Here is an 11,377-nt window from a genome sequence, read left to right on the forward strand (position 1 = left end):
GGCCATATCTGTGTGGGGTGCAGCTCACGGCCACCAGTTCCACAAGTATAGCACCACAGCCTTGAGAAACTGCTAACTGGGAGGGCTGTATAAATGACAAAAGCCATATTTGCCCAAAGCCCTTTGTTCAATAACACATCCCAAATTTGAAATCATGGCTGTGGTATACATAGGCTCAATGATTTTACATTCCAGCACTGGACACCTCTTCTGCTATAACGTTGCTGTAGCAATAAGTGCAAAAACTCTTTTCAAAAAGGAGAAAGTCTTCTTAAAGTCTATTTAAATCTCCTTCAGTGTTAACAGAAGCAGATATTAAAATATGTATGTAATGTATATGTACATGTATAAAATATATGTATATAATCTTCCACGTAACTATTTTCTGTTTTGACGCGTTATAAGTAAGCTTAATTTGCAGTACATAATGGCAAGATGTAACTGGGTAGAGAATGGACTGTAGTTTACTTTGGCCAGTGACTAACATGGATGTTGTGATGAATATGGCATCTAAGTTCAAGCGAATGATGAGAAATTCAGCTTGTTATTGTAATTGAATTACCAGACCCTGGCTTCCCTTCAGACAAGGGAAAATGTGTTTGTATCACTTATTTCATTAGCCTATACATAAACGCTTTTCCTAGAGGACACCTCATTTAGATGCATTTTCTCCTAGTTCTTCGACTTTTCATGCAGTTATAGACAAGACTGTCAAATCAGTGTAGTTTCCTGTAAAAGCTTATGCCCATGTTTTAATGACTGTAACAACCAGAGAGTTCAGAAAGATAGAGCTTTTATTTCAAAAACAAATCTGAAAGGACAGAGGAACTGCTACGTGGGTGAGAGTTCCATGTAGCCCCATGTCCTGGTCTTCACGGTGGGGAGCAGATGGCAGTTCAGGAAAAATACCAAAAGACAGAGCATAGAGCAATCCTTCCTTGTGCAAACTTTCTGCAGTCAGCTGTTCAGAAATTTCCTCTAAATTGCCTCCAGACCACCACGGTTAGCAACCACTAAGAGATCCACAAGTAAAAATGTATCTCATTTTTCTCCAAATCCTCTCACAAATTCTTTTTCTCCAAATCCTTTCACACCCTTGACCTCCTGTGACTTTGAGTCCCATCCTCAAAACTGTGCATTTTGCAGGAAATAGCATTTCTTGAAAGCTGCTGCCTGTTAATACCGCTGGGACAAGCTTGCAAAAGCTCACGGAGGAGAGCCGTCGCTCACAGGGCGCTGGGAGGAAAGGTTGGGTCCGTTGGCTTTGGAACCGAGCTGCAAATTCGGAACCAGTTGGGCAGCTTCATCCCTGCAAGAAGAGCAGAGATGCTGAGCTGGCATCCTGCAGCGACGGGGAAGAACCAGATCCCCCCTCTCACCCTTTTTATTTTCTGACACGGTTTTGATTTGGAAGTAGATATGAGACAGGTGACTAGGCAGATTTTGTCAGCATTATCAAATTAAGCCTGCCTGGGGTAGGTGTAGAAATCTCCAGGACAGTCTGGACTTAGAGAGCGTGCCTTGTTTAAGTTGTACCCAAGACTTTCCATGCAGGGTCATCTCCTCCACAATGCAGCATTTACCAGCCCATGAAGGGAGTGAAACAGATACCTGGCAGCATCTACAGGCCAAGGTTTTCAAGTTCAGTCAGTGTGCATTTTGGGGCTTAGTGGCCTATTTTATGTGCTTTAGAAGTGTCTGCTTTTCAGAAGAAGCTGAGCTCTCAATTTTCTGAAAGTCATCCATGGCATCTGCTCTGACAGCCAATTATCGGTGTTTATTTTAAAAGGCAATCTAAATGTAAACAAGCAAACTTGTCTTTTTTATGAGAGAAAAGACTCAACAGGGAAAAGGCTCCAGTAAAAGATGGAGGTAATTGTGGCAGGAGAAACAGCAACTCACTGAAAAGCATGTATTTTGTCGATATAACCCTCTCCCCTAGAAGAGGCATTCCTGTATTGATTTTCTGAACATTTATCTGTTGTTCTCTAGCCTGACACATACTTGTGTGAGCAAATTTCACCCCATAAATGGTTAGCCTGCTGTTTAGGGTAGAGAACTCGTTCTATTTAAAATGTGAAAGATTGCCTAAACAAGATGCTCTCCAGAGTAAAACATCCACTCACAATATAAACCTATATGGAGACCTATATAAATACCTACATAAACCTATATAACAAACAGCTGAACAAGTGCCTATGGTTTGTTTGCATGCACAAAGTGCTTGCACAATCATTCTTTTTCAAATAATGTATTTTTCAAATTAATAAACACATTAAGCATTAAATAAACATTTCATTACACAAAATAAAAAATCTGTGCATGTACACTTCAGCTATGTATGGAGCTGTAGCCACATGGGTCAATAGAAGAGGATGGGAATTCTCTACCTCTTCTTGCCCATCATTATTTTACCTGTAATAAAATTCAGCCAAGCCCCAGCCTTGCGTTAACCCGTTCAGCTGGAAATCTGCAATGCACTCATGGAAAACGCCACTTCCAGTCAGGCCATTATACACCACAGGGCAAGCTTGCTTATCCAGCCTCGCAGAAACATCAAAGTATTTGCCACCTTTGGTAAGAGTAAAAAGGGAAGAGTGTCTCCAGTCTTCAGTCATATTTAATCTACAAAAATTGCAAAATCTACTATTTCTACTTATGGTTCTCTTCTTATGCTTTTGTAAAGAGCAATACTTTTCCTCTCTGCTTTGTAAATTGCCTAAGATCTTTGACCAAGGCATATTTTCAGAACTGCATTTAGCTTACCAGCAGTAAAACTGACTCTGTATTCATCCCTGATAACACCATCATCAGCCATCTCGGCCAGCGAGGCATTGGACCACTCAATCCCGGCCTTCTTCCCATCAGGGAAAAAAACATAACCTACAGTAAGGCTGAAGGGGAAAGAAATGGAGCAGAGCTAAAGTTCAATCGAAGCTCAAATGGACCAGCACACTGGCCTTCCAGGGGAGCTCAACATCAAGCATGGCCTTCACCCTGGCCAGCAGTAGGAATACATAAAAATGGTTATATCTTGTGATCTTGTGAAGGCTGAGCAGGGGATGCCATGCATACTGAAAAGGAGATGAGGAGCGCAGGATGGATTGTGAAGTGGGAAGGATGGACAGGCAGGTCACTTGGTCCCACTTGGTCACAGAGCTGAAGGGCCAGGAATGCAGGGATTTAAGCTCTCCACCCTTCCCAGAAGCATAACGTTAGGCTGAAAAATAGCTGGAAGTGCTCGATTTGTAGCTCTAAATCATCTAGACAGTAAGACAGACAGCTGCATCAGCCAAACAATAACTGAGTGGAAAGGAAGCAAACAGAGGTAAAAGCTGTCCTTCTAACTAATTGCAAATGGAAAACTCGGCAGAGGGAGTGGAAAGCATGAAAAAAAGGGTGTGGATGGAAATCTGGCTATGCAGGTTTAAAGCAAGAATGTGCACAAAGTTATCTTGCAGAGCAACTTCTGTCACCTTTGAGATGCATGTTTTCATCTGTGTAAACTTCCTTGGTTACTTACTTAGTTGTGGTAGCTGGCATATTTATAACTGTTAAATGTGCTGCAGTCCCATCCTGAAAGACAGCAATAAAGAAAAAACAGCCTGATTTGTATGGATCATATGCTGACTTGACTAAGAAGACACTGGATACCACTCAGATTACGCAGGGTGCTATTACTTGATACTTTTAAATCTTCTCAGTACATCTTCCATGAAAATCTGGCTGCAAAGTCCAAGAATATAAACCAGACACATTAAGGACAAATTAAGGACGGTAATGCAATTAAAAGTCCACAGAAGGCAGACATAAAAGGAGGGAAACAATACGTGCAGAGATCTCAGCTAGCTGCATTCAGAACTGCTGGGCAGCCTCTCAAAATTGGCCCTGCTTTGACCAGACATCTCTTCTAACCTTACTATTCTATGCCTCAGAGCAGTATGCAGGAAAAAAAAGTTAAATAAGAAGGAGCTGGAATCTCATGGTTTTATTCATTTCTGTTCCGTCCTTGAGTCTGAATCCCTCCATGCTCTGCTTGAGCTGCTTGAAGGCAAGTCTAAGCCTATGCTGCCATGTTATAAATGTACACATACTCCAAACTTCAATCAGTGATTAATTCCTTTTTAACAAATAGTCAGATGGCTTTTAATTAGGAGGGGAAAAGCAACAGCCGTTTTCAGTCCTGGATAACTATAAAGAAAAAGGAGAGGTTAATGACCGATTAGGCACACCACAGCACAAATCCAGAGTCTTATTACAAGGTACACATGCATAAGTTCAATCACATCAGTGACTGGATCTGCACGTATGTGGGATTTTCCAAGGTGTGTTTTTCTCTTGGCCAACATATACCCAGGAAAGATTTTTTCTTCTGCCTTCGGTATTAACTTCTGTAATGCTGCCTCTAACAGTGAGCTTAGACTTCTTTACGCCTGCACTGGTGAAGGAAATGCCTTTTCAGAAGCATCTGCTCGGGTTTCATGCCAGCTTGTATTGCCAGGGTTCAGAATTTCCCCAGGCTGTGCTCCCAGCGGCCACTCCTCCAGCACAGCCACAACAGCAAAGCATAGAATTAGAGCTGAGCACAGGCAGAAATATTTGCTGACTGTTGTCATAACGGCTTAAGATGCTTACAAATATCTCAGGCTCTCAGTTACTGTGAATCAGCACTGCATCACCTCCACTGAGCCCTGGGTATCTGCAGCAGGAGAGAATCTGTCCTGTAAAGCTGCCTTTTTTTTTTTTTTTTTTCTAAAAAAGCCAAAACAAACAGTTTCAAATTGCCAAAACAATTCTTGGTTCAAACCATGTAGCAAAATCTCATTTTTTACACACCTGGCTCTGCTTCTGAGAGGTGCTTGCAACATTGATACGTGCTAATGAGAGCACCAGTTAGCACTGCTGATTGCACACCATGGGTGATCCCAATGCCTTATGTCAGGATACTCAACTATGACTGATATGTTCAGAAACACCTCCAATGCCATGGTTAAATAGCATGTTGGCATGTTAATACCTACCTCAAAACGTGCCAAAATCATAACATAACGGTAAATCTCAGACCAGTTCCGGACACCTGCAAAGAAGAACAAAGTCACCGACCCTCAAGTTTGCCATTGCTGGAAAACATGAAGCAATATACCTGAATTAAAATTAAATTTGGATAAAGAAGTCCTCCACTAGCTGATAACATGCTAAGCATATGCACGTCCCCAAAACAGCAATGGAATTGTTCCTCTTTTTCCATTAATTCAAGGTCACTAGAATTGAAAGGGGAGCAGAGTAACGTGCCAAGTCAGACTGGCAACAGGTTTACATATTGACCAAAACTAGGAAAATGTCACCAAAAATATTTTAATATCTCCAAGTGTGTCAGTGCCTTTGCAGCAGCTCAGGAGGCTTGAATGAACCAAATTCCCTCCATCGCAAATCTCTACGTTCATCTGACCCAGCTGACAAATGACATTTAGCCATCAAAATGGAATTTCCTGTGAAATGTCTTTATTTATGCCCCTTCGTGAAACTGGCTATTTCTAAAGACAATCTTTAGCCTGACTGTCCTAGCAGTAACAGCAGTAAAGGCTGCTGAGCAAGGGAATTGTTTCTGCTGCTGTTACCATAAGAGTGGCTCCGAATGCCTTTGAGGGAAAGTTCAGTTTTCTCATGATTTTCTATTTCAATTTCTCCAACAGACTGGCCCCACTGCTCATGTCGGAAATGTTGTTCCCTTTGTCTAGAAGAAAGAAAACAGTGAATTGACACAGGCAAAATCAATAAAGCTGCTGGTAAGGAGGCCACAGTGCTGATCTGATGGATTTACATCCCAAAATGAAGGAGAGATTTCAAGAGCATCTGGATCACAGCTATGCCAGATTCTACACATTAGCAACCACTTGCACATTTCCCAGTTATAGTACAAAATGCCTGTTACCTGTAACAACAGAGGCCAGACCCTCAAGAGGTCTGTAGAATAATTACTATTAACCCCGGAAGACCTTACTCTTGCCTCTCACTTTTTGACCCTTTGGAAAAACTCAATGGTCCATGGTTCCTGGGCAAAAGCGCGGGCAAATGTGCTGGGGTGACTGTCGACACTGAAGTTGAAGACTTCTGTGAAGTTCTCCCAGCTAGGAAAAGAAGGGAAAAACCAAAAGCCATTATTAGCTTGCAGGTCGCACAAGGCCAAGTTGTGCACTTGCTACTCTGACCATGGTGACCATTGCACGTTATTGTGTTAGGAAATTTCTGATTTATGTAATTTTTAGTATGTCATTAGTTTTCTAGAAAACAAATGAAAGGAAACAGAGCATGGAAATGACGGCCTGTAGAACAGCACAGCAAGGATCCACAGATTACCAAGGAAGGGAAGCTGGAAGGGCAGAGCTTCAAGCAAAAGGATAAGGATGCTGTTTTCTCTCATGTGGTCTGTTCAGAGGTACACATGCAGCACTGTGCCAGAAATGCTGAGCTACTTTGATAGCAAATCATTTTTAATCAGACAACTGGAGTCCATAAAGCAGGTAGAATTTGCATTGCTGGGAAGTGATGGCAGAACAAGAAAGCAGAGGCAAGGGTATACTTTGTGCACATGACCCTTTGAAAACAGCAACTATGTGGAAAAGAGAAACAAAACCACAAATACATATTTCTGAATAAAGAATGTGGTTTGGAGCTCTTTTTCTTATGTACTGTTTCCTAGTTGTGTGAACAGAGCTCCTATAGAAATGTATGCTAGAATCATTCCATGACTGTTAATTGCTCACATTTTATTTCTACTATTAATAGGAAAAATGCAGGAAACAATGCCAGACAACAGCACCAATGTATTTTGGGACTACAGCACTCTGTAGAAGCTCTAAAATCCTTTTAAAGCAGTTTCTCCAAATAAAAATGCACCAGACATTGAAGTCTTCGGTGTGATAACTTCCTAAATAACAAATAGTGAGGTTACCACTTTGCAGTCAGTTTGGTTTCATTTCCTGAAGAACCAAACCTCTAACCACAAACCTCCTATACATCCCAAAGCAAAGTGAAATGCTCTTACTGAAAAGAGAATTTAACTGGTACAAGTTCTCCTTCTTCTTCACTCCACTGCTGTCGGTAGGGACCTTTTCTGTAAGACAAAGCACTATAATTTTGTAACATCGCTAAAGAGCAAAATGTTCCTTACACATTTGATAATGGAATCAACAAGACACTGCAGAAGAATGATGCTATTGTGTGCTAAGGTAGAATAGTAATCCCCCAGTACAACCCAACACTGGCTGTAGATATTACCAGCTGTATTTTCATTGCATAGAAAGCATTGTGTGCTATTGTTACCAAGTTGCATCTGGTTCAAGTTGGTTAATTAAATTTTCAGGTAGTGTTCAAAAAGCCTTGGTCTTCTGTGTATGAAACGATAAAGTGCTGTAGTACCTAAGTAATCCATCGAAGCTTATTTTCCAGCGTGCTTGGAGCTCTAAGTACTCAATAGTGAGCCCTCCTCCACTCCAAATCTCTTCAGATTCATCACTCACCATCATGTTTGGATGTTGTGGGTGCTAAAAAGACATTTCAGGGAAAACATTTGTGTAAGTCATATGTGGGGATGCAACACGGGTGATTTCTTCTCTGACAGTCCTCTGCAGGAGGAACGTATGATTGAATTGGCTTTTCAGTTCTGCCTGCTTTCTGGTAACCACATATTGGAAAAGGAAAATTCTACCTAAAACACCAGAGTTATCAGATAGCATGTTATTGCTTCAAATGATGCAACTGAATTACTTGTGTGAAGGGAGGCCACTGTAAAAGCCCAGCTCCTTATGCTAGTGACTCTGTCAAACTTATATCCAAGCAGATACAGGGCTCAGGGCCTGTTTTTCTGCCAGTGACTGCTGCTGTTATCACTGGAAGGGAACTCCAGAGACAGGCTTTAAGAAGGAAGACAAGACCAAGCATCAGTTCTAACATCAGTGCCTTTAGTCACAGCACCAATGCTTTACTGCTAGGACGTTAATGTAGTGAAGATGCAGAGCACATTAATTTTTGCTCGGGCCCCTAACACAAGTTCAAGGTAGGAGTTAAGCACTGCTCTTGAATGTCAGCCCACTCCACCACTTACTTCAAACTCTCCTATTCCATCCACCCTCAGGAACAGCCACATCTCACAGATCCCGTGAGGCCGTTTGGCAAGGCGAGCAATCACAAAGGTCTTGTTGGTCTCCACAAAGCCCGTGAAGTAAACCGAATCGAACGCCTAGGAAAAGGAAATGGACTTCAGCTCCAGCTGGAGGCAGGAAGGGAGGGGGAGAAGACGAGTAATTCTTTGTTTTCCATGTTTCTTTTTAAGAGCTGAATTTTACTTTCACTTTCTCTAATACCACACCGTTCATTGACCCAAAAGCTTTATCCCTTTCTTCTTTGCCCATTTCCTCATCAGGACCAACACAGAAAGCAGAAAGGGAGCACGTGAGAAGCAGTTTTAGAGAGGGACCATAATTATTGCATTATAGCCACACACAAGGAGAACTATTACTGAGAAGTAAGATGACTATTTTGCAATGGGATGTTCCTTCGACCAAAATCCTTACAACATGTGTCCTAAAAAAGACTGTCTGTGAAAAGGGAATTGAGCCCCAAATATGTTGCTCCCCCATCTAGCTCCAAATTGAATACAGGACAACTTATATTTACAGGAAGCATAGAACTAAAAATGAAAAAGAAAGAAAAAGAGAGCAAGCCATAGAAAACCTAGCACTTCGCTGCCATGATTACCACTTGGGCTAGGGACAGAAGTCCACAACTTCAAATTCAGACGTGTATTTTAACATATATGTGCGGAACACAAAGTGAACTTTCCCAAGCTGGAACGTGGAAATTAAGATTTTTGTATGCATGTTTGGGCATGGATAAAGTTCTGCTTCCAAAAATTTATCCATCGTAAGATGCCAAAAATACTAAAACCTGATGATTATAGTCCTTATGCACACAGGTAAGGGGGTATTTTGACAGCACAGAGTGAGCCTACCGGATGCCAGAGGGACCATTTCTGGAAGGTTTTTCCGGATCATTTTTTGGCCTGTCTTGTAAATGTTGCTCCAGGTCAAAAAACGATCTGGAAAAAACTTCCTTCTGGAAAGTTTCCTTTCTGGAAAAAAACTGCAAGGGACAGTCAAAGTGAAATGCCCACCGTGCCCTCCCAGGGATGTGTCGAGCGGAGAAGAAGGATGTGGGTCAGGCGGTGAGGGATGCCCAGCACCAGGATGCAGGGGCTGGGGCTCCTGGGGGTGCAGGTCCTAGAGGTGCTGGGGTGCAGGGGATGCAAAGGGGTGCAGGGGATGCAGAGAGGTGCAGGGGACGCAGAGGGGTGCGGGTCCTGCACACAGCGTTCCTAGGGATGTGTGTCTAGGAGGAATGGGAGTTCTGGGGGTATGTGCATCCATGGGGATGGAGGGGATGGTGGTGCTGGGGTTGGGGTTGCAGCGGGATGGGGATGCTGGGGAGATGGGGTGCCAAGGAAAGAGAGTGCCAGGGAAAGGGGTGCCAAGGAAAGGGGTGCCAGGGAAGAGGGTGCCAGTGAAAGGAGTGCCAGGGACGCTGCAGGACACTCACATGAGGGTCAGGCCAGATCAGGCGCGGCTTGCGGGGCTCCTCGGTCCCTCCGGCGACCACCCGCTGCCGCCAGGCTCCGTGGAAGAGCAGGAGCCCGGCCAGAGCCCAGCGCTTCAGCGGGACCCGAGCTCCGGGGCCGGCCGCCCTCAGCGCCCCGAGCAGCGCCAGCAGCGCGGCCGCCAGCAGCGCCAGCAGCGCCGGCATCGCGGGGCCGGCCTGGGGGGGTCCCGAGCCGGGCCGGGGGGGGTCCAAGAGCCGGGATGAGGGGGCTCAGAGCCGGGACAGGGGGCCCGGAGCCGGGATGGGGGGCTCGGAGCCGGGCTCGGAACCGCAGCAGGGCCTCGCCCGCAGGGACAGCGCCGGCTCCGGCTGCCGCCAAACCCCGCCTCGGAGCCGGCGCTGAGGGCGCTTTCGTCGGCTTGGCCCTACGGTTGAAGGTTGAGGCCGTTCCCGGCCCCTGGGTCGGGATATCAGTGGCTGGTTTGGGGTTTCTGGACCGGTTTCGCTCGGCTTTCAGCTTCTGTGGGTGCTCATTGCCAGCTCCAGGCGATGGGCATGGAAAAGGCTTGGCAGCGCTCTCTGGACAAGCCACGAGCAAGACTGGCAGCAGGCAGCCTTTCAGCCTCCTTTGCAGGTGCCATTTCTGGAAGCCGTATTTTTGATGGCTTTTGGCAGGCTGCACAATAGGTCCCTTTATTCCTCCTCTCATTTCCCTGCTCTACATTAAATGCAGTCTCTGGAAAGGTTGAAGTTCAGATGCTCTTGCTTTGGAGAAAGATGGGGCTCACTGCTTCCACGCTTTCATTTTCTGAGTGTCTGGGCTCTGCTAGTCCTACAGATTTCTCATTGGGAATATATAGTCTTTTAGGGGACTGCTGTGCATTTCCTCTGCCCCTATGTTCATGTTTCTATCTATCCTTCAAAAGTCTTTAGTGGCTTAATGTTCATTTTATCTTCTTAAAAAGCTTCCTTACTTCTACACAGTTCCCTTTTTCTGAGACTGGGCACAACAGCAAATTATTGCTTTATTGCTATCATCAGGCATCAAGAGTAGAAGGGCAGGAACTAAAACGCAGAAGGCACCAGAGACAACAAGGTTCAGAAATTTATTTCAGTAAATCGCAATTGCTTCAGTTAATATTCAAGGAGCAAGTGTTAAAGTTAACCACATACAGTAGGCAGAGAGCCAGAGAGGAAAAAAAAAAAAAAAAGATTATTTTCTTGTTTCAGATTGTGCCACAGAGGGACAGAAAACACTCACAAAATAGGAGATGTGTTACAATGTTATCACTCTGTACCTGCAACAGAGCAGATAATGGTTCAAAACAGAGAAAGGCTGCAAGGGAACGGATTATGAAAAACAGCTTTTATTTTTAGTTAAAATGTAAATAAAACATTGACACAAAGCAGCGTTTAATGGGGAAGCATCCACACAAATGACAAATCTTTGGCACGTTGCAAACATGCATAATTAAACCTTCAACAGCGCTAGTCGGCTTGAGATGTAAGGGCCTATGGCAAACGACATATTCCAGTAAACACTTTATTTTTTTCCTAATGCAATCTGCGAGCAGCTTTACTGCCCTTTGCCAAACCGTTGGAATCCTTATACAAATCATTTGAATTTCAGTATTTGCATTTCTAAGGGCAGGAACAACGGGGCATGCATATTTCATATGTTCCTCTGTTACGTGAAGTATTCAAAAACTCCCACAATTTAAACAACACGTTGGTTAAGGTATTGTGGCTGTCTCTGTGGAATCTATAACAGAGATAAGCCCCG

At 44.0% G+C, this 11,377-nt stretch overlaps 1 protein-coding gene across 1 annotated transcript; it reads right to left on the reverse strand.

Annotated features, from left to right (window-relative positions):
• Positions 1–776: 776 nt before the first annotated feature.
• On the reverse strand, positions 777–9,996 carry LOC121076765. Its single transcript, XM_040571368.1, has 11 exons — positions 9,595–9,996; positions 8,105–8,239; positions 7,420–7,544; positions 7,046–7,114; positions 6,015–6,128; positions 5,619–5,734; positions 5,022–5,077; positions 3,524–3,576; positions 2,767–2,894; positions 2,416–2,572; positions 777–1,309 (listed from the first exon to the last, which is right to left on the reverse strand). Exons 1-11 carry the CDS (start codon positions 9,796–9,798, stop codon positions 1,207–1,209), a joined length of 1,260 nt encoding a protein of 419 aa, XP_040427302.1. The 5' UTR covers positions 9,799–9,996; the 3' UTR covers positions 777–1,206.
• Between the last annotated feature and the right edge of the window lie 1,381 nt (positions 9,997–11,377).

This window comes from Cygnus olor, chromosome 12 (assembly GCF_009769625.2).
Source record: "Cygnus olor isolate bCygOlo1 chromosome 12, bCygOlo1.pri.v2, whole genome shotgun sequence".
Lineage (NCBI taxonomy): Eukaryota > Metazoa > Chordata > Aves > Anseriformes > Anatidae > Cygnus > Cygnus olor.

What these genes read in the sequence shown, in the direction of transcription:
- LOC121076765 (XM_040571368.1), bottom strand. Translation starts at nt 9,798, where the DNA reads ATGCCGGCGCTGCTGGCGCTGCTGGCGGCCGCGCTGCTGGCGCTGCTC. An exon ending in TGATCTGGCCTGACCCTCAT is followed by an intron (nt 8,240 to 9,594) that starts GTGAGTGTCCTG and finishes TCCTTTTCCTAG; the next exon opens with GCGTTCGATTCGGTTTACTT. An exon ending in CCAGTTAAATTCTCTTTTCA is followed by an intron (nt 6,129 to 7,045) that starts GTAAGAGCATTT and finishes TTCTTTTCCTAG; the next exon opens with CTGGGAGAACTTCACAGAAG.